The following is a 23,522-nucleotide window of genomic DNA, read 5'->3' on the forward strand; positions in this document are numbered from 1 at the left end:
ATGGATGGATGAATGGATATATATATATATATATATATATATATATATATATATATATATATATATATATACATATATACAGACACTAACTTGCTGTAGGCACTTGGTTGTGGCTGACTTCCTTGCAGCCTCATCATGGTTGCCATTTGTCTGCGGGATTCAAAGGTACTTGTAGCTGTCCTGGACAGCTGGAATGTTGCCTTCAGGAAGTTCAACCACTTCAGTTGTGATCCCCTTGCCCCTCTTAGACACCATTTGGCTGCACTTATCAAGACCAAATGACATACCATTGTCCATCCTGGTGAGGTGGATCAATGAGTTGATGTCTCGCTCACTTCTGGCATACTGCTTGATGTCATCCATGTAGAGGAGGTGGCTGATGACTGTTCCACTTAGGAAGCGATATCCATAACCACTCTTTGCAGTCATCTGGCTCAGGGAGTTCAGGTCCATGCAGAACAGGAGTAGGGACAAAGCATCACCTTGATATATGCCACATTTGATTCTGACTTTTGCAACTAACTTTGAATTGGCCTCTAGAATTGTCTTCCAAATTCCAATTGAGTTTTCAATAAAGGCTCTTAATGTCCTGCTGATGTTATACAGTTTCAAGCACTCCAGTACCGATGTGTATCATAGGCTTATATATATATATATATATATATATATATATATATATATATATATATATATTTTTTTTTTTTTCTGGCAGCAAAATAACTTCCAGACACTGTTAGATGAAATCACTCAAACAGGTTGTGCACAAAATATAGAGAGCATTAAAGACAATTAAGAACTAACATTAGAGTCCCAGGTCAGAATGGGGAAGCTCCGAATCCAAGCTCTGGCCCTCCAAGTCCACACAGGAGCTTATATTAAAGATATTGACATACTGGACCAGAAGGAGGAGTTGGGGAAAAGCAAGTCAGTCTGGTTCCCATTAGAAGAAAATTCATCATCACCCCTATCAACAAGTTCATTCTGTGAGAACCCATGGGACTTGGAATAGAAGTCATAACATAATCAGGACTTATCAACACCAGGTGTTACCCTATAATAAATTCTGCCATTACAATATATCCATCCATTTTTTTTACCCGCTTCTCCATTCTGGGTCGCGGGGAGCTGGTGCCTATCCCCAGCAGTCACTGTGTGAGAGGCAGGGGACACAGTGGACAGGTCGCAAGTTCATCGCAGGGCCACAAATAGACAAACGAGACAAATGACCATTAACACTGTCACTCACACCTAGGGACAATTTTAGAGTAATCAGTTAACCTAACATGCATGTTTTTGGTCTGTGGGAGTAAAAGGAACCTGGAGTAAACTCACGTGTGCACAAGGAGAACATGCTCCCCCCAGAAAGGCCCCAGGCCGGGAAGCTATATATATAATTTAAGTTTAAACTGTCATAGAAGCTAGATAAATGATAATTGATAGATTAATTTGACAAATAAAGGTGGAGGGGTGGGATTAAATAAGTATGTACTTCTTCCTACTCCTTTTCGATTTGATTTTTTGAACTGGTGGAGCAATACTGATTGCAATTGATTTTATTTCATATAAAATTCTGTTTTCGAGTGTTTACATAATTAAAATAAACTGGTATTACCACTGTCTAATTCAGCTTTTTTTTTTAAACAGATTTGGCTCCAAGATCTACTCTTCACAGACTGGAGTCATCCTCAACGACCAACTGGACGACTTTTGTGGAAGAGTCAACAATATCTCTCCTGGTAATCATAAAATAATATAAATATCACTTGAACAGTTTGTGCTGGACAACAGAACCACAAATGATCCAATGTTTTAGGGCTTTATTGTGACACACAATATATATTGTAATGTTTTACAAAAATATTAAAATATAAAAATAGCAATAATGTGATAGTTTAAAAAGACCTTTTTATTGTATTTGTAAAACATTTCATGCAAAAGAGCAAAAGGAGCAAAATTTTAATTAAGTTAAATGTAGCAATTAGTTGCATGTCTTGCATTTGTGACCTAGTTTTCAAAAACTTTTAACCAAGAGGAGGCAACTAAAATCTATATGTAACAGGAAACCCTGAAAAAGGCACGTTAAAACCAAAAAAGATAAAAAACAGTTTTTTATTATCAAATTTGTATGAAACGGGTAAACAAACAAAATAAATGAAAATAGTATTGTGTGAAAACCACAAAGTCCACGAAGTGAGTGGTTGTTCAGACCTGTCTTTTAAAATGGCTCAGTGCACATTGATAATATTTTCCCTCAAACCCCAGCTGGGTGGAAAAGCTTCATCTGCAGCAGCAGCAAAGAGCAAGAAGAGGTTTATGTGTGGCAAACCAAGCTAGTCATAAACTGTGGGCTTTGAAATAATATGTGGCAAGCCATTTGTATATTTATACAAAATCCCTATAGGAATGATTATTTTCCCACTCTTTTTTTGTTTTGTGTTTTTACATCAGGAAATTATGTAAGTTCTGTGATGCCTTTTATTTTGCATCATATCTAAGTTATTTGAAGAAAACACTGTAGTTTTGGTCTGGTTTGTTTGTTGTTGTTTTTTTATTTTTAATAGAGTTTATTTATCTTTTTGTTTGGCACATGCCCTGCAATCTTGGCTTCTGTTCACAGGGGAGCGACCTCCCTCCTCCTTCTCCCCCTCTGTGCTGAAGTCTAAGTCGAAGACCCTTGTGATTGGAGCGTCTGGAGGAGATTTTATCATGACTGCGATGGCCTCAGTACGTGACTGTGACAATCACACAAAGTGCCATTAAGATTCTTTTTGCACACTAAATTCCCTTTACTGTGGTTATGACCAGCATTATCTTCATGATGTCCACAGTCTATAATCATCACTTTTTCATCTGACAGATTAAAATATTGATTGTCCTTTCTGTTGCAGACGCTCATCAACCACCTTTGGTTTAAAAAAAGCCTTAAGGAGGCGATTGATGATCCTGTTATTTTTGTTGACCCTGAAGATAAAGTGATATTTGAACCAAAGTGGGATAAGGTAAAACATTTAGAGTATTTTTATGGTCAAAAACCACATTTTACTGCTTTTGTCTCATCAGATTTCCATCTTGATTTGCTCCTCAGGTTGTAAATCAGAATCTTATAGGTTGGGGACACAAAGTATCAAGATACTACAATGCAGTTAATGCTGTTGAGAAGGACTGTGGCTGCATCTATGCAGTGTCTGACACCAGGAAAAATGGGAAAGCAGCCGGCTACTGAGACACAATCTCACTTTAATGAGGCTTAAATTCATCAGCATTGCTTTGTGACTTTTATGTACAGAGCCTATTTCTTTAATTTTTTGAACTCAACAAGTTATTTTACCACAGTTTTTATCTCTCTGTTGTCTTATTTTTCAAACTCCAGTGAGTTCTCTCACTGCAGTTTTTTTTCTTTATTAAACTTTGAACATGAACTCCAGGAAGCCCCTTGCTATAGTTTTATATCTTTTATCAACTTCAAACAACCTTTAAGATTGTTTTTGCTTCCTGTCGGACATCTATTCCTCCATCCATTTGTCCATGCATAAATTCATCCATTTTCTGCTGTTTATCCATGGTTAGATTGTGATGGTAACAGACCCAGGAGGGAAACCCAGACACTTCCCACCAACAGTCTCCAGCTCTTACTTAGAGGATCCCAAGGTGTCCACCTGCCAGAGAGGATACAAAATCCCTCCAGCTAGTTCTGGTGTCTGCCTTGGGGTCTCTTCTCAGTGGTCATGCCCAAGAGAAATCCTAATCAGACACTCAAACCACATCAGCTAATTTAGCTTGGCTAAGCTCCCCCTGAAAAATGGAGCTCCTCCCCTTATCTCTAAGGCTAAGCCCAGCCACATAGTGGATTTTAGCAGCTTGTATCTGGGCTCGTGTTCTTTCAGTCATGAGGCACATCTCAAGATTATAGGTGAGTGTTTGAATGAAGGCGGACCAGTAAATCGGAAACGTTGCCTTTCAGCTTGGCTCTTCTCTCACTATGAAAAAGGCCTATTGAACACACATTTTTGTTTTTTTGTGAACTCACAACTGCTGTATCCTGCCAGATCAAGGAGCCAAAACTGGCTAACTTTTTAACATACATTTGTGTTATCTCACACTTTCTTTTATTCTGGTTAGCTTGCAGTCACTTATTGTCAACAACACTCTTTCACCAAAGAAACTGGCAAAAATATGATTAATTTTCAAACTTCGGGACACTTCAAACTTGTACTTTTTCAGACCTCAGCAATACTTTCTGTTATGGTTATACCCAGGATGTTTGCTTAATATGAACCAAAGGCCTAGTATTTATTTTTCATTTACTTTAGTTCACATTTGAAAACATATAAAATAAAATATAAATTGATGTGTATTGCCTGCAGAAACTGTTGTAACTTCACACTTAAAGGAAATTTAGCACAAAATAACTATAAACATTTTGAATAATGTAATTGCTTTTTATAAATGTTATAGAAATATGAATAATGTTGTTGTTGTTGATTTTATTAAACAGACTCATAGTCCACAAACACATACTACAGACACACAGACAAATTATACACAACTTATAAAAGACTTGCATACCAGTGTTTCCACAAAGATGACTGGTAGCATAGTGCACTAGCAGAAGGGTGTGACATCATTACAATAAGACTATTATAGGAGCTACAAAGACGACACATATACTTATATATCAAATTTCTCATAAGTGCCTAAAATGTCCTGACGTGCATTACAAAACATCTCACTTGCGCTTCCAAACCTGGGTTTTTTAAGCAGAATTCTCAAAGAGTCATTATAAGCAACCTTAAGCTTTTGCATGCTAGCTTTTTTTAAATTTACACCACAGAGGAGCTGTGTATAGAGATTTACAGTAAGCTTTGACTGACAAGTAAGCTGCACAGAACCACAAACTTATCTTTACATCATCAGAACACATATAAAATTTTCTCACCAAAGTATTTGCCTGGGCATACAATAGGCGACACTGCCGATATATGTCATCATCATCACAGAGCTGGTCTGTGATGTAGTGACCCAGATATTTGGTTTTTGAAAAAACATTTAACTTCTGTCCCGACAGCCAAAAGTCTGGAAAACAAAGGTCTCTGTCTGCCTTAGTCCTGCATATTAGCACAACAGTTTCATTAGCATTGTATTGCACATCACATCTCAACCCATAATCAGAGCAGACTTTCAGTACCTGCTGAAAGCCAGCACTACTAGGCGAGAGGACAGCCAGATCATCAGCATACATAAAGTGATTGACCAGAGTATCACAGATCATACATCTGGTTTTACATAGGTTTAACTGTTTCGACAAATCATCCATGTACAGGTTAAACAGGACTGGAGAAAGAAGACCACCCTGACGCACACCATTACTCACATAAAAAGAGGCAGAAATGGTACTGCCCCATTTAACCTGCATTTCTCACCAGTTTAATAAGATTATTAAAATCCAAACACTCTGAGTACACTAAGCTCACCAGCTCACTATCACAGCTAAGCAATACACTTTAGAGGAAAGTCTAAATACAAGAGAAAGGTTTCTACAGACAATGATAAGACAAAAGGAATTACAGTATGAGTGACTGAATTTATTGCTCTGGCTGGCCAACCCATTGCAGTGGTGAAGAAAATACTGTAGGGTTTTGCCACCTTTTGGAGCTGCTAGAGCAACAGTATGTCCTGTCCTCTCAGCACTACATAACTGACACAGTGCTACCTGAGCTGTATAAAAAGGTTTACCACCTGCAGGGTATGTTATCAGATGTGACTGCTGTTGGCTTTGCAGCAGACATTCGGAGTTCAAATGTTTGCTTGATGGCAATGCTTACACTGGATGGAGTCCTCATTAAATCAAAAACATGTTAAACAGTGTGCACAAAGACTTCTTCGCTTATAGTCAAAGGCTGTAAAAATAATTGAAAGCTCCAGGGAAAGAAACTTATTTTTAGGGTCTTGTGTTTACTTTCCAAAGCACAGGTAAAAACGACCACAATACCTTAAAAATGTGTGTCATTAACTGATTTCAAGTAAAAACTGAAGCATTCTGGTCTGTGTTTTTAGAAACCTACATGAATGGGTCTCATTACTCTGGCTTTATTTATTATGAAGTTGTTAATGTTACATGTTTCCTCTGACCTTGGAGTGATTTTGCCACATTTTAAGGTTTACTGCAGTGGAAACAAGTTTTTTTTTGCATGGAGGTGGAGTTGTGGCGGTGCCAGCCTCTTAATAATGAGTCAACCTTGTACGTGATCAGATGTCATATTCTGAACCGAAACAGTTTCACTTTTCTTGTTTAGTTCACTGAAGGGACGAGCTATGTCGAAATACAAAACTGCTTTGGCACTGAGCCTCCTTTTAGTTGTTACCGTAGTTCTGTGTGTAGTTGTATATAAACGTCTCAAATGCCCACAGGGCACTTATGGAAAAGCTGCTGTGGCTGCAGATTCAGAGACATGTTCAGAGATCGGAAGGTGAGTGGTGACAATGTGCTTATGTAGTTTTGATTTTAGGGTGTTTATAGCATTACACAATAATATAATATATTTAAAATTTAATATCTTTCAGAAACTAAGTGACTGCATAAATCTAACAAAAATGCTTTAGTGATATGATTTTGAACATGTTTAGCCTTTAATTGACAAGGAATAACTGTCTACATGCAAAACATAAATTCTAAATTCTAAAATTTTTGGTTAGTTTTTGAATATTTGTTGTTTACTGTTCCGTTAAACCTTCTTTTTGAGTGCTTGTGAAAGTTTGCGTCTTTGGGTCTTATCCACAACTACCAAAACTGACAAATTTTCCCAGCAATCAGCTGACTCACTGACACTGATTTTTTTAATAACAAATGCTCAAAAATGATATTTGTCTTTAAGAAGCTGAGAGACAGCATGAATTATTACACAAATATGCTTCAGTGTCATAAACTGTTATTGCATCAGACTGACAAGTAAGCTGCACAGAACCACAAACATCCACCAATAAGAAGAACAGAAACATACAATGTCTTCTTGCAGTTAACTGACTAACACTGATTGTGATCAATGTGAACTTTTCAGGGACATCCTCCAACAAGGAGGCTCAGCTGTAGACGCAGCAATTGCTGCTCTTCTGTGCACTTCTGTTATAAACCCACAGAGTTCAGGGATCGGAGGGGGTGCCATATTCACAGTGATGGACAGCTCTGGTAACAAACACATTCATGTGTCTACTACAACTGAAGTAATAAGAGTTCATTGACCATATTTATTCATTTTGTAGGTAATGTGAAAATCATCAACTCCAGAGAGACTGTACCCGCAAATGTGACATATACTGTGCTAGACTCCAATTCAAAACCTTGCAGCAACACAAGAGGTACTTCACTGCTTGTCGACAGACATTTGTTTTCTGATATGTGTAGGAAGCCATTCTTGTTTTTCTTGCTCTGTTATCAGTAACTACAGGCTTTTACATGCTTGATGAGTTAGTAAACAGACACTCTGACAGGATATCATATTTATTTTAGACTATGAGCAAGGTGTGGTGCTCATTACTTTGTAAGGAAGTGTTTTGTTTTTAACTTTTTTGGTGTTTAATAAAATAGAAAACAGAATAAAATTAAATTATTTTATTTGTCCCTCAGTGGGGGAATTCTGATTGTGTGTTCTGATTTATGAAGTGCTATTCATAAAGTACTGTACTATAAAGTACAGTAAGATACTATACAAAAAGGTGTACAAGGCTGACTAATGCACCAAACCTCTTGTTACGCTGATGGGTGGTTTTGCTGGTGTGTATATGTTTCTTAAACCTTTGTATTTAGCCATGCAAGACTTAATTGCAATTTTTGTGCCAAATCCCCTTTTTGTACATTTTCGTATAGGATTATTCATTCAAGAGAAGGAAAGTTTTCTTTATAGGTTACTTGCCATTAACCTCATTAACCCTATCCATTAATTGCTCACAGCAGCTGTGAACAAAATAAAATGTTTTCTCATATGGAAACAGCAAAATTTAAACAGACATATTTATTACAGTAGCTAATGAGACCAGATATACAGTTGCATATTGCACTTAAACAGCACATAAAAATACAGAATGTAGTATTACAAATACTCTGTAAATCACTACCTTATTATGGTGGAGGGGTTTGTGTGCCTGAATGATCCTGGGGGCAATTAGCCCCAGTAGAGTCTCCCAAGGCAAATTGGTCTTAGTTGACAGGCCAGACAAAGAGTGGTTCAAAAACCCTTGTATGGGTAGAAGACAGCAAGGAAGTCAATGTCCCTTGCCGGGATGTGGGTTACTGGGGCCCCACCCTGGAGCCATGCCTGATGATTGCACCCCTACCCATGAGACCCAGTCGGGCTCATCCTTAATGAGCTATATGGGTTCACCTTCCTGTGGGCACACCACCTGCAGGAGGGACCATACAGGTCAGGTGCATAATCTTATGGGCAGCAGCTGAAGGCTGGGGCCTTGGTACTCTGGCCCTGGCTTACCAAAGCTGGCTCTTGGGACATAGAATGTCACCTCTCTGGAGGAAGGAACTTGAACTTGTGCGTGAGGTTGAGAGGTCCTGACTAGAAAAAGTTGGGCTCACCTCCTTGGGAGGGGCTGGACCTTAGTCCACTCTGGAGTTGCTTGTGGTGGGAACTGCTAGGTTGGTGCTTATAGCCCCCCAACTTAGTGCCTGTGCATTGGAGCTTTCTCCAGTAGATGAGAGGGTAGCTTCCCTGCGCCTTCAGGTGGGGGGACAGGCTCTGACTGTTGTTTGTGCCTATGCACCAAACTGCAGTTGAGAGTACCCAGCCTTCCTGGAGTCCTTAGTGAGGGTGCTGGAAGGTGCTCCAGGTGGGTACTATATCAGACAGTACGCCCTAGGCTCCAAGTAGATGATAGACTTTGTAGTCATGTCATCTGATCTGTGGCCATATGCTTTGGACACTCGGGTGAAGAGAGGAGCAGAACTGTCAACTGATCACCACCTGGTGGAGAGTTGAATCAGATGGTGCAGTAAGATGCCAGACAGACCCGGCAGACCCAAACTTGTAGTGAGAGTTTGCTGGGAATTCCTGGCAGAAGAACCTCTCAGAAAGATCTTCAACTCACACCTCCGGCAGAGCTTCAACTGCATTCCTGATGAACATGGGGACATTGAGTCTGAGTGTGCGATGTTCTGCGCTGCTATTGTGAAAGCAGAGGAATAACAAGAGAGTAGATCCACCCAGAGCTGAGACTGTGCAAGATGGGCAAAGCATGCGGGAGAAGGAGGTGTCACACAATCATAATGCCCCATGGCTACACACCAATTCCCCAGAGCAAGAACCAGTATCTATCAGTGGTGGGACGTCAGGGCCAGCAAGGCCTTCTCTGCTGGTCTAACATAACCAGAAATCCAATCAGAATTCAGCTATCTTATGTTGCCAGGCTGTATGAAATCTGTCCGGGCCTTCAGAATCAACAGTGTGGGCGTCTGTGCGCTGTAAGTGAATGGGCAAATGCAGGCGATAGGTAGTTGCGATAGCCAATCAGATCAGGAGTTGTGTCAGTAAGGCCCTCTAGCTAGCCTCACGCTGAACTTGACATTTATGCGTCCTGTGATTGGACATGGATACTTACTAGTTTGATCCACGGCAGTGCTATGCAGATCAACAGAGTCACACCCGGGACTGCTAACGGTTAAAAACTTTTTTAACCCACAATGGCCGAAGGAGAGCAACACGTTGATTTTGTTGCTGATATACTGGCAAGGCTGTTTTCAAGACAAACTTTCCAAGAGAAGCTAGATCCCGTTAGAGGAGGACGGCTGACCCCCAAGCTAGCTAACCTGCCCCAGGTGGGGAAGGGGTTTGTCTGCCATTTCCAGGCAAGCAGCTACAAGCGGTACCCCTGGCTTACGGCTTCTAATGTCATTGAGGTATTTTTGAGGAAAGAAAGGAGAATGGATTTTGTGTTTAAAATAAGTGTTTTGGGGGACACAGCCATTTTGTTTAGTGCAAACATTTTTATTTTATTTTATTTTATTCTATTTTATTTATTTTTGACAGTAGCATACCATATATGTTTTAATTGCTGATGCGGGTTTGTTGATTTTTAAAATGCACCGGATAATAGCCCATTTGTACAAAATTGAGGTGATGCAATGCCTAGTAGTGTTTAAGTGTGTTTCTAACTATTCTCCAGTCCTGGTGTTATAAATGCTGGCATAATTAAAGGTATTTATTGACAAAGTTGGACATCACTGAAGGCCTAAATGTGAAATGCACTGCCTGCCACTGGTATCAATCACAGAAGCAGAGTATCAAAACAGAGTCTCAATTATGAAGAGCTGGACTGCACCGGGGCATGACTTGATCTACACCTACTGGCTAGAGAAACTAACTGCTCTCCTTGAACGTCTAGCAGCCCAAATGAACCAGCTGATAATGAAAGGAACCAATCCTTAATAGCTGACCCAAGGCAGGACAATATTGATCATGAAAGACCCCTAGAAAAGGGGCAATTCCACCCCTTTTCTAGAAACACGTTTCATTTAACTAATAACACACTTTACTATTGATAAACAGAGAAACATCTATCTACACATTTGTGTGAAAGAACGCCTTTTTCACAACAGTTTGTTACATACACATTTTTTTCATTTTCAAAAGAAAGACTTTTGTTGCAAGCTTTTCCAGATCTGATGGCTGTGAAAGTACCCACTGATGTTACCGTGTGGCAAAACTGAATGTGCACACCTGACATTCAAGGTGCACATGAACAGAAAGCGCAAGGTGACAAACACCCCCCCCCACATCTCAAAAATGAATCTGGTGCCACTGAGTGCAAGCCATTTACCATTTGAGAGAATTTAAAGAATTCCTTTTCCAAAAATAGTCAGTAAATCACAAAATTTTGATGGCAATTTGAATCACGATTCAGATCACACTATTTTTTTTATTGTTGCTATGGCCTTGGTGAAGGTTTGGGCTCTCTGAGTACTTCGATTTTTTTTTTTCTGAGATGATGATTACTTAAGTTAAAGCTGAGAGAATTTAATGAATTTCTTTCCCCAAAATATTTAATAACTGAATGAATTCACAGCTTATTTTTCTGCATTGATTGTTTCTTCATTCTTCCATTCAGGTAACAAATGGATTGGGGTTCCAGGAGAAATTCGAGGTTATGAAGCTGCACACAAGCTTTATGGGAAGCTGCCGTGGGCCACTCTCTTCCAGCCGACCATCAAACTGGCCAGAGAGGGGATCAAAATTCCTGAGGTTCAGGGTAGTTCCATCCCATCCATCCCAAACACAGACGAGACCCGTGCCCTATGGTACAGAAGAAAACCTGACTTACTATGCCAATAAAAAACATAAGCTGTTTTACATTTTTCACTTTTCTCTCTTTTTGTTTGTCCTTTTAGGAAGTTATTTTCAGACAAGAAGGGAAACTTGCTTAAAATTGGAGGCACAGTGAAATTTGAGAAACTGGCTGACACTTTGGAGATAATTGCAAATAATGGTGCAGACAGTTTTTATAGTGGGAAAATAGCAGAGGATTTAGTCCATGATGTACAGCAGGCAGGTAAGATCAGAAGGATTTTATCAAATGATTTGAATCACTCACACTCTTGAGTGAGCTACCCAGATCCATCAAAGGTTGTAATTTTTGTGCAGGTGATATGAGTTTTGTTCTGTTTCACTCAGGATGAAGGATTTGTTTTGTTTGTTTGTTTTAGGTGGAATCCTCACTCTACAGGACTTGGCAATGTATAAAGTTAATGTGACTGATGCATGGACTGTCCCTTTGGGAGAGTACCAGATGTACATACCCCCACCCCCTGCAGGAGGAGCTGTCCTCAGCCTCGTCCTCAACATCCTGAAAGGTTCCTACTGGAGACAGACATTAGAGCTGGAGTTTCTTTACACTTTCAAATGACAAAACAAAGCCAAAAAATAATGTGTTAAATATGGCTGGCCAACTTAATGGTTTTATTTAAAGTAGCATTTTGGTATTTTTAATGTAATACTGGTGATGTGTGGGTTTTAGTAAACCAGACACTAGAAAGCACAAGCCAGTGTATCTCTCGTGCCTGTCCCAAGTCAGTGTAAATGGTGAAGGTTGTTTTCAGGAATGGCATCTGGCATAAAACACTTTTGCCAAAACTAATATGTGAATTCATCCAAGTGACACCATACCAGATCAGTTAAGGCCCAGGTCAACAACAATCACCACTTTTGCTGTTGACAAACAAGGTGCTAGCAGAAATTGTGCTATTGTTAATCAAAGTTGACAAGGAGTGAAACGTGCCAGGAGACAGAGGGAGAAGAAGAAAGTCATGAGTGTAGGACTGAAGTTAGCAATAATGACAGACAAGAATAAAGAGCTGGCTGACACGATAAAGAGAAGGAAATTAGATGTATTATTTAGTTATTTTTATTTACCTTTATTTAACTAGGTGAGTCCTGTTGACGTTACAAAGTCTCTTTTTCAAGGGTAATTATGTGTGCAAGAGACCAAGTGGAAGGGCAGCAAGGCCCACAGCAATGGGGAAGGGCTTAAGCTGGTTTACCATGGTGTGGATAGGAAGAAAAATGGAGTAGGGCTGGTCCTGAAGGAGGAGTTAACAAAGAATTTAGTCGAGGTAAAAAGAGTATCAGATAGGGTGATGTGTCTGAAGATAGAAGTAGAAGGTCTGATGTTGAATGTTGTCAGTAGTTATGCTCCAGGTTGGATGTGATGTAGAAGAGAAAAAGGAATTCAGGAAGGATCTTGATGAAATGATGGAGAGTATTCTCAGGGACGAGAGAGTGGTGATCGGAGCAGATCTGAATGGACATGTTGGTGAAGGAAACAGAGGAGATGGGGAGGTGATGGGCAGGTTTGGTGTCAAGGAAATAAACCAGGAAGGACAGATGGTGGTGGATTTTGCCAAGAGAATGGAAATGGCTGTAGTCAACACCTATTTCCAAAAGAAGGAGGAACACAAGGTGACCTAAGAGTGGAGGCAGGAGTACACAGGTAGACTATTTTGTGTGTACAAGAGGTAACCTGAGGGAGATTGTGGACAGTAAGGTTGTGGCATGGGAAGGTGTGGCCAGACAGACATCAAATGGTGGTGTGTAGGATCACTGTTGTGGTGAAGAAGAGGAAAAGAGTAAAGACATTGAAGAGGACCAAATGGTGGAAGTTCAGGAAGGAAGAATGTTGCGAAGAGTTCAGAAGGGAGCTGTTAAAGGCTCTGGGTGGTAAAAAAAGAGCTTCCAGATGACTGGACTACTACAGAACAGTGATTAGAGAGACAGGTAGGAAGGTACTTGGTGTGTCATCTGGACAGAGGAAAGATGATAAGGAAACATGGTGGTAGAAAAGTAAATGCAGGAAGTTATCCAGAGGAAGAGATTAGCCAGGAAGAAATGGGACAGTGAGATGGCTGAAGAGAGCAGACAGGAATATAAGGAGATGCAACATAGGGCAAAGAGGGAGGTAGCAAAGGCAAAACAGAAGGCATATGATGAGTTGTACAAGAGGCTGGACACTAAGGAGGGAGATAATGACTTGTCTTGACTGGCAAAACAGAGGAACCAGGCTGGAATGGATGTGCAGCAGGTTAGGCTTGTCCTAGCAAGCAAGAATAGTATGATAGGAAGATAGAAGGAGTACTTTGAGAAACTGATGAATGAAGAGAATGAAAGGGAATGGAGAGTAGAGGTGATAGAAACTGTGGACCAAGAAGTGGAAAAGATTAGTGAGGATGAAGTTTGGTAGCTTTGAAGAGAATGAAGAAGGGGGAGGCAGTTGGACCTAATGACATATGAGCGGAGGTATGGAAATGTCAAGGAGAGATAGCGGTGAGGTTTTAGACTTGCTTATTCAATGACATTTCTGAGAGTGAGAAAATACCTGAGGAATGGAGGAGAAGTGTGTTGGTGCCAATCTTTAAGAACAAAAGTGATGTACAGAATTGTAGCAACTGCAGGGGAATTAAGTTGATGAGCCACACAATGAAGATCTGGGAGAGAGTTGTGGAAGCTAGACTTAGACAAGAGGTGTCTATTTGTGAGCAGCAGTATGGTTTTATGCTAAGGAGAAGTACTGAGAGGGTCAGAAAGAACTTTGTGGATTTAGAAAAAGCATATGACATGTTGCTGAGGGAGGCACTGTGATGTTGTATGAGGAAGTCTGAAGTGGCAGAGAAGTATGTTAGACTGGTACAGGACATGAGGACCGTGGTGAGGTGCTCTGTAGGAGTGAAAGATAGCTTCAATGTGGAGGTGGGACTGCATCAAGGATCGGCTCTGAGCCCCTTCTAGTTTGCTCTAGTGATAGGCAGACTAACAGATGAGGTCAGGCAGGAATCCCTGAGGACTATGATGTTTGCAGATGACATTGTGATCTGTGTCAGAACAGGGAACAGGTGGAAGAGAACGTGGAGAGGTGGAGGTATGCACTTGAAAGATGAGGGAAAGACAGAGAACATGTATGTGAATGAAAAGGAGGCAGGTGGAACACTGAGGTTACATGGGGAAGAGGTCACAAAGGTGCAGGACTTCAAGTATTTAGGGTCGACTGTCCAGGAAAACAGGTAGTTTGGTAAAGAGGTGAAGAAGAGAGTCCAGGCATGATGGAGTGGATGGAGAAAAGTTTCAGGAGTGATTTGTGACAAAAATGGTGGCAGCAAAGGTCAAAGGAAAGGTTTACAAGACAGTGGTGAGAGTGTAATACCCTCGAAGAGGGGAAGAAAAGTGAGAAACGACATGGACACTGTGTTTTCTTCACTTGCAGTATGTGGAATGTATCGAATCAAAATAAGCACAATTCTCAAAACAGTACAACACCTTTAACATATATAACAAATGCTTATCAAAACAATCCATTTTCACTAAAATGCAACTTTAGCCTTTTGGAAAGACATTTTCGTAACATTTGACCTCCTACTCTGAGTTACCTGGCCAGTTACAACCAATTATTTATTCAATGCTCTTTCAAAACAGAATTGTACTCTTAACTTATTTACTTTTAAAACGTTTGTTCAGCCAGTGAGTTACTTCACACTTTTAGCTCTTCTATCAACACAAAAACTACTTAGTACTGTCTTGGTCTGTGACCATTACTGAGAGACGATTTACATCCCAACTCTTGTGAAATAGGAATTAAAACTAACAACTTCAATAAATAAAAGCAATAGGAATATAAGAACAAAACACGTGCATCACAGTTAACATACGAACATAGCTGGTGACTGCCAAATATGTGACATACGTTCAGCTAATCATGCAAACTGCGCACAAGGCTCTGCAGCTAAGAAGCTACTGCACACACTACTGCCATGTTATGTCGTCGACACAAATAAAACAATGTGATAAGGTAATAGTATGAATCAGTAACACTGAGTTAGATATATTTAGCAAGGTAGTGCAACATACAATTATATAGCTTGATCAGACCATTACCTTGAAGAGGGAAAGAAAAGTGAGAAACAACATGGACACTGTGGCCCAGTCTCAATACTTGCACTACATCCTACGCCCCTCTATGAAGTGTGTACTCAGTCGAAGTGCACAGAAGGGTTTGTGTGTGCAGGTTAAAAGCATGCAAAAATTGGAGAATTGGGACAGTACGGGTTACATCATCGACTTGCGCCTCTGCATCGTAACTGCAACATTCAACAGGGCGGGACCGGTCGCTGTTTTGGCATTTTAAGAAGGTGCCAATACGATTTTAAAATTACTGTAGGTATTTTTGCTTTCCAAAGTCATTGCAGGAGATATTTGGCTGTTCAAATGTGTTTTGTTATGACTTGTTGAATACGGAGCAAAGTTTGATAATATTCACACATGTACAATAGAGTGAAAGAGTAATTATTTCAATACTTTACATTTGAAAACTTCATTTTTCATGACAGACACAGCTTGCTCTGTCACCACTGCCATCTTTCCACACCAAAAAAAATTCAAAGCGTCACATGCAGCAATGATTTGTGAGTAAATACTTCGCCGAAGTCCGCCTGGATGCAAGCTTAGGTAAAGTGCGGATGTAGCACACAAAGGTGGCGGGGAAAAAGAGCACTCCGGAGAATTGGGACACACTAAGCACTCAAACCTTTCAGCACGAACGTGCATTTGAAGGACACGAGGGTGGAACAAGGGTGGAAGTGCGAGTATTGAGACCGGGCCTATGTGGAATGAAGAAAACAACCGTGCACTCCCCCTTCTGGGCACATGCACGGGGCATTACCCATCAAGCACAGAACAACGATCAGCAGTCCTAAGCAGTTGATCATAGAACAATATATATTGCATATAGTTCTATCCATTACAAGAGCAGCTGTGTTGTAAGGTTTGGGGACAAAACAAACAGGAGACAGAACTGGAATTGGGAGAGTCAAAGATGATGAGGTTCTCCTTGGGAGGGACGAGGATGGACAGGATTAGGAATGAGGTCATAAGAGGTACAGCACAGGTTGAACGACTGGGAGATAGTTTGAGAGGCCAGACTGAGATGGTTTGGACATGGGCAGAGGAGGGACAGTGGGTATATTGGTGGAAGGATGTTAGAGATGCAGCTGCCAGGAAAAAGACAAAGAGGAAATATATGAATGCAGTTAAAGAAGACATGGAGGGAGATGGGGTGAGGACAGAGGACGCAGAAGAGAGTTAGATGGAGGAGGATGACTTGCTGTGGAGACCCCTGAAAAGGGAACAGTCAATAGAAGAAGAAGAAAAAAGAAGTGTATGGGTTTTGGTCTAGTTCTAAGAAAAGACTCTTGACCAACCTTTAAAAATGAGATGAAAGAAAAATTTAAATGTGTTTTGTTTTCAGGGTATCAAATGTATTCAGCACCTGAGTCTTCTGATGAGAAGACACGTTTTTATCATCTCTATGCTGAAGCTTTTAAATTTGCCAATAGGTTAAAGAAACACATCCGGGATCCAAACATTGTATCGGAAAATGTGAGTATTATATAAATGTGAGTACAATGATTTAAAGAACATGTGCATACATTAATCCTTTTTTTTTTTTTAGCAGTAAATCTAAATATGAATAAAACAAAGGTCAAAATTGATTTCTCATTTTAGAATTGCATATGGTTAAACATTAAATCATTATTTGAAAATGTATATATATATATATATACATATATGATGTCATCAGCCTCACACCAATCCGATTTAACTCCTTCCACTACAAAATAAAGGTGGATGACAATGTTTATGTGCACTTTTTTCTGTCGTTTTAGCAAAATATATCTTGAAAAATTGGGCTGATTTTAATCAAGTTACCAGAAAGTAATTATTGGTTGTACATTCAAAATGGTTCAGTCAATCTTACAGATATTGAGCTAATATTAGGTGTGGTAGTAGTTGAGAGTAATTTACAATCATCCTCTGAGTTAAATATTGTGAGATCACATATCACGTTAGTTCAAGATTTGACAAAAATGGCTACAACTTTGTCATTTTTCAGCATAAGATGATCTTAGTTTAAAACCTTGGCATTAAAGACAGTGGGCAATATGCATTTCTTCAAAAATATAATAGGCCTTTACTTAATAAGCTTTTCATTAAATAAATACAAATATCTATCATGTCCAAAGGTGAAAATCCCATTCCATTATTTAGGGGGAATAGTAAACAGATTTATTAAGAGGTTTTGGACTTTTTTAACAGAAGATTTTTCCTCATTTTTTCTAATTTAAAGTGTTAAAGATAATTTATTACATATGATCAAATTATAAATCAAGAAAGTTGTGTACGTGTCTTGTCTCTTTTATTTTATACAACTGAAGTGAAAAATACTCCTGTTCTGTGTGTACGGGAGGCATCTGTTCTTCTGATTAAATTATTAGACCAGATTGTTTTCAGCTATGACCTGTGGGAGGGAGAAACATCTGTGTGGTTAGCAGCAGGGCTGGGCTTTCACACAGAAGACTCAACAGCAAGACGATTAAGTGAACAAAATGCTCTGGAAATATATAAAACATTAAACACGTCATTTGTTTAAAGTGAACTTTTGCAAAACAACTATTTACTGGAAAGAAGGTATGCTTGAAGCAGAAAACAAAATGATGAACGGCGAAAGAAAATGGGTGCGTTGAGGATATACATGCATTAAAATATGTTAATGCCGGCGTAAAATGGGGATTCAAACCCTGGTCTTCTACTTGAAAGAGGGTGGCTTTTGCTACTAGGCCAACAATATAGTCTTAAAAATATAATGCCTAATGAAGCCTCAGGCAGCCTTTCAATTTCTTATGAGTTATGAAAGAAACACTTTCCCTATCTTTTTTTATTTTTTAGTTAACAGAAAACAATGCAATTTGTACATTTAGCTACTGTTTAAGAAGCAGGGCTAGGCATTCAAGAGATTGAACTGGGGAGGGGGTAGGGGGGAGATCTCTGTGTTTCTACAATTGGGGGGCCAGGAACCCTCTTCTGGAATTTGTGCCCATGATCATATCTGACAGCTTCAGATTTTAAATTGTAAGTAAGTCAAAAATTTGAGCTGAGACTAAATTCTGTTCATCCATCCTGAACCGTTTACAGTGAATGCTTCTTTGTTTTATGTAGTGAAGGTTTGGTTTTTCATTATAAGAAATATGAAACAGCCTGTCAGTTCTTTAGAAATTTAGCCCTGATACATTTGTTAAAGAATGGTTTTTCTTCTCTGAGTTTTATAATCTCTACTATTCACAGATAGAAAATATTTTCACAGAAGATAGCTTTGCTAGCAAGATACGGGCCAAGATTAAGACCAACATAACTCTTATTGACTACAACATCCCCCTGAATACGACTGACCCCCAGACTGATGATGACCCCAGCAGGTCGCCTGTCTCTGGTGGTACCACCCATGTGTCTGTGCTGGCTGAAGATGGATCTGCTGTGTCTGTTACAAGCAGCATCAATCGTGTGTCAGTATCTGAACAGTTTTATAGAAATCATCCTGTGCATGTTTATTGCTCTCCACAAGAGACTGACAATTGTGTAATTATCTGTGTGTGGAAATTTTTGTTTTTTTGCATCTCTGTTAGCAAAATATCTGACGAAACAGGCTGGAGTTTTATGAAACTCTCAGAACATAACCATTGGATGTGCATGTACAACTGATTAACTTGATTCAAGATGGCTGACACAACTAAGTTTTCAAACATCTAAATGGCTACAACTGAGTCAGTTGCCCAGACATGACATTAAAATTTGGTGTAGTTTTAGCTGAGTAGCTGCATTATGGGGTGCACAATAAGACCTTCCCATCACAAAGTTTGAGCACAAATAGATCACACACGATCTTTGTTTAAAACTTTGGCATACAAGGCAGCAGGCAATATGCATTTCTTTAAAAAATGCTAGGTTCTTTCTTTTAATATAGTTAAATGTTTTGTGAGAGGATATTTGAATAAAATATGCCAGTCACAGCACAGCAAGGAAGCTGAGTTTTGTTCTAAAATGTTCCAAATGCACAGAGAGCTTTAATGCTGCAGTGGCTAGATTTATTCTATCAAGTTCAGCTTTTTTTGTTTTCACAGATTTGGCTCCAAGATCTACTCTTCACAGACTGGAGTCATCCTCAACAACCAACTGAAAGACTTTTGTGGCAGAGTCAACAATATCTCTCCTGGTAATCATAAATTAATATAAAATATCACTTGTATAGTTGGTGCAACTAGAGCTGGACAACAGAACCACAAATGATACAATAGTTTAGGACTTTATTGTGACACACAATATATATTGCTATGTTTTAAAAAATATTAAAATGGCAATAATGTGACAGTTTGAATGGACCTTTTTTATTGGATTTTTAACATTTAACATTTTATGCAATAGATCAAAATTTGAATAAAGGTAAATGTAGCAATTAGTTGCACGTCTTGCATTTGTGACCTAGTTTTCAAAAACCTTTAACCAAGAAAACCTGAAAAAGGCACATTAAAACTAAATAAATTAAAGCGCTGTTTTTATGATCAAATTTGTATAAAACAGATAAACAAACAAAATAAATGAAAATATTGTGTAAACAAAGTCCACGAAGTGAGTGGTTGTTCAGACCTGTCTTTTAAAATGGCTCAGTGCACATTGATAATATTTTCCCTCAAACCCCAGCTGGGTGGAAAAGCTTCATCTGCAGCAGCAGCAAAGAGCAAGAAGAGGTTTATGTGTGGCAAACCAAGCTAGTCATAAACTGTGGGCTTTGAAATAATATGCGGAAAGCCATTTGTATATTTATACAAAATCCCTATAGGAATGATTCTTACCAATTTTGTTCATTATTTTGTTTTGTATTTTTACATTAGGAGATGGTATAATTTCTTTGATGTATATTATTATGCATCACATCTAAACTAATTTAAGAAAACACTCTGTAAGTTTGGTCTTGTTAGTTTGTTCTTGTTTTTAAAAAAATATTTTGTAGAGTTTATTCATCTTTTTGTATGGCACATGCCCTGCAATCTTGGCTTCTGTTCACAGGGGAGCGACCTCCCTCCTCCATGGCCCCCTCTGTGCTGAAGTCTAAGTCGAAGACCCTTGTGATTGGAGCGTCTGGAGGGAGTTTTATCACGACTGGGATAGCCTCAGTACGTGACTGTCACAATAAGAGTATTAATTATTCTTTTTGCACACTAAATTCCCTTCACTGTGGTTATGACCAGCACTATCTTCATGATGTCCACAGTCTATAATCATCACTTTTTCATCTGACAGATTAAAATATTGATTGTCCTTTCTGTTGCAGACGCTCATCAACCACCTTTGGTTTAAAAAAAGCCTTAAGGAGGCGATTGATGATCCTGTTATTTTTGTTGACCCTGAAGATAAAGTGATATTTGAACCAAAGTGGGATAAGGTAAAACATTTAGAGTATTTTTATGGTCAAAATCCACATTTTACTGCTTTTGTCTCATCAGATTTCCATCTTGATTTGCTCCTCAGATTGTAAATCAACATCTTATAGGTTGGGGACACAAAATAACCAGATTCTACAATGCAGTTAATGCTGTTGAGAAGGACTGTGGCTGCATCTATGCAGTGTCTGACACCAGGAAAAATGGGAAAGCAGCCGGCTACTGAGAAAAGAGTCAGTGATGATTAATTAACTGCAGCAGAAAACATTTGATCTGCTGGAACATCGCCGAACAAGACACTGAGAAACTAGATCAAGCAACAGGACATTTGGAGTAACATGTAACAACTAAACACAAGAGTTTCTCAAAAGAAGTGAGAGTAATAGGTTGGAAAAGAAAAAGCTTATTTGTTGTTGCAGGTTTGGGCATGTCTTTATCTATGATACTTGATACAAATAAATTTATGTATACAGTTCATATAATCACATACAGTATACTTGTGTTAGTTAATAATCTTTACATATTTTCTTGTGTATACAGTACTTATGTATAATTGCAGTGACTCATGGACTCATACATTTGTGTGATATCATTTCCAAGCTGAGTCATTAGTGAATATATCATTCATGCTGTGCTTCTTACACCTTTTTTTAAACATTTTGCAGACACAAACACAATCTCACTTTAATGAGGCTTAATTTCAACTGTATTGTTTTGTGACTTTTATGTACAGAGCCTATTTCTTTAATTTCTTGAACTCAGGTCATTTTTCCACAGTTTTTATATTTCTGTTGTCATATTTTTTAAACTCCAGTGAGTTCTCTCGGTGCAGGTTTATTATTTTTTTTATTAAACTTTGAACGTGAACTTCAGGAAGCCCCTTGCTATAGTTTTTTATCTTTTATCAACTTCAAGCAACCTTTTGTTTTTGCTTCCTGTCAGACATCCATTCCTCCATCCATTTGTCCATGCATAAATTCATCCATTTTCTGCTGTTTATCTATGGTTAGATTGTGATGGTAACAGACCCAGGAGGGAAACCCAGACACTTCCGACCAACAGTCTCCAGCTCTTACTTAGAGGATCCCAAGGTGTCCACCTGCCAGAGAGGATACAAAATCCCTCCAGCTAGTTCTGGTGTCTGCCTTGGGGTCTCTTCTCAGTGGTCATGCCCAAGAGAAATCCTAATCAGACACTCAAACCACATCAGCTAATTTAGCTTGGCTAAGCTCCCCCTGAAAAATGGAGCTCCTCCCCTTATCTCTAAGGCTAAGCCCAGCCACATAGTGGATTTTAGCAGCTTGTATCTGGGCTCGTGTTCTTTCAGTCATGAGGCACATCTCAAGATTATAGGTGAGTGTTTGAATGAAGGCGGACCAGTAAATCGGAAACGTTGCCTTTCAGCTTGGCTCTTCTCTCACTATGAAAAAGGCCTATTGAACACACATTTTTGTTTTTTTGTGAACTCACAACTGCTGTATCCTGCCAGATCAAGGAGCCAAAACTGGCTAACTTTTTAACATACATTTGTGTTATCTCACACTTTCTTTTATTCTGGTTAGCTCGCAGTCACTTATTGTCAACAATACTCTTTCACCAAAGAAACTGGCAAAAATATGATTAATTTTCAAACTTCGGGACACTTCAAACTTGTACTTTTTCAGTCCTCAGTGTTACTTTTTGTTATGGTTGTACCCAGGATGTTTGCTTAATATGAACCAAAGGCCTAGTATTTATTTTTCATTTACTTTAGTTCATATTTGAAAACATATAAAATGAAATATAAATTGATGTAAATTGCCTGCATGAACTGTTGTAACTTAATACTTAAAGGAAATTTAGCACAAAATAACTATAAACATTTTGATTAATGCAAACACTTTTTATAAATGTTATAGAAATATGAATAATCTGTCAGAATCACTGATCATATGGAGGAAAGGGCAAATCTCTTAAAACCTTGTATCTTTGTTTATGCCCACCATCCATCCATCTTCTGCTGCTTATTCAAGAGTAGGTCACAGGGGTAAAATCTAAGCTGAAAGCCCCAAAACCTATATAATACCATATAATACTTTCAGCAAGTTTTGGGTCTCCCTGAGGTCTTCTGGAAGTCGAACAGATAATGCCTAAAATACCCAGGTGCCAAAACCACCTCAACTGGATCTTTTCATTGTGGAGTAGATGCAACTCTGTGTTTTTCCCGAATAGTCGAGCTCATCATCTTATCCCTAAAAGTGAACCCAGCCACTCAGTGACAAAACACAGATCAGTTTTTTATCAGCTTTGCCTTTTGGCTCAGTTTTCAAATCAACCCCACAGACGATTACAGCACCTACATCACTGAGGTTTTGTCTCAGTCTGTCTGTCAATGTATCTGACCTACCTCTCCTTTCCTCCCCCACTCTTGAACAAGACCTGCATATAGAAAATGTGTCCATAAAAAGTATGAACTGAAGTGCTTATAACTGGATGTGTTAAAAAATTAAAAATCTGACTCACAACTCTAAAAAAAGGTCCCCAGAAGCTTAATTTTGGGTATAGTTATTGGTTTCTTTTTGACTTCTTTCTCCAATGTCTGAACTGTGTGGCAATAGTCCCAGAATAAGTGTGACTTTAACCCTACTGTGGCCTTTGGGTCATATGCACCCAAAGTTACAAGGGCTTCTGGAGGGTTAAAGAGTCCGAGTGAGTCAGTCTGATTGAGTGAGTC

The 23,522-nt window shown here is 39.0% G+C and overlaps 2 protein-coding genes across 2 annotated transcripts in view; both read left to right on the plus strand.

Annotated features, from left to right (window-relative positions):
- The window catches only part of LOC108234958 (glutathione hydrolase 5 proenzyme), a 12,120-nt gene extending 8,788 nt beyond the window's left edge, over window positions 1-3,332 (plus strand). Inside the window, exons 10-13 of the mRNA XM_017414585.3 lie at window positions 1,645-1,736; window positions 2,618-2,724; window positions 2,889-2,999; window positions 3,086-3,332. Of these exons, the coding sequence (XP_017270074.1) occupies window positions 1,645-1,736; window positions 2,618-2,724; window positions 2,889-2,999; window positions 3,086-3,223 (448 nt within the window). The 3' untranslated portion in view covers window positions 3,224-3,332. The remainder of the gene's footprint in view (window positions 1-1,644; window positions 1,737-2,617; window positions 2,725-2,888; window positions 3,000-3,085) is intronic.
- Window positions 3,333-6,261: 2,929 nt separating this feature from the next.
- Window positions 6,262-22,445, plus strand: LOC108234940 (glutathione hydrolase 5 proenzyme-like). The gene is made up of 12 exons (XM_017414563.3): window positions 6,262-6,467; window positions 7,056-7,183; window positions 7,258-7,353; window positions 11,107-11,296; window positions 11,387-11,547; window positions 11,702-11,848; window positions 16,786-16,916; window positions 18,660-18,877; window positions 19,493-19,584; window positions 20,436-20,542; window positions 20,701-20,811; window positions 20,898-22,445. The coding sequence occupies exons 1-12, from the start codon at window positions 6,313-6,315 to the stop codon at window positions 21,033-21,035; spliced, it is 1,674 nt and encodes a 557-aa protein (XP_017270052.1). The 5' UTR covers window positions 6,262-6,312; the 3' UTR covers window positions 21,036-22,445.
- Window positions 22,446-23,522: the final 1,077 nt, after the last annotated feature.

The sequence above is a fragment of the Kryptolebias marmoratus genome, linkage group LG1, assembly GCF_001649575.2.
Source record: "Kryptolebias marmoratus isolate JLee-2015 linkage group LG1, ASM164957v2, whole genome shotgun sequence".
NCBI lineage: Eukaryota > Metazoa > Chordata > Actinopteri > Cyprinodontiformes > Rivulidae > Kryptolebias > Kryptolebias marmoratus.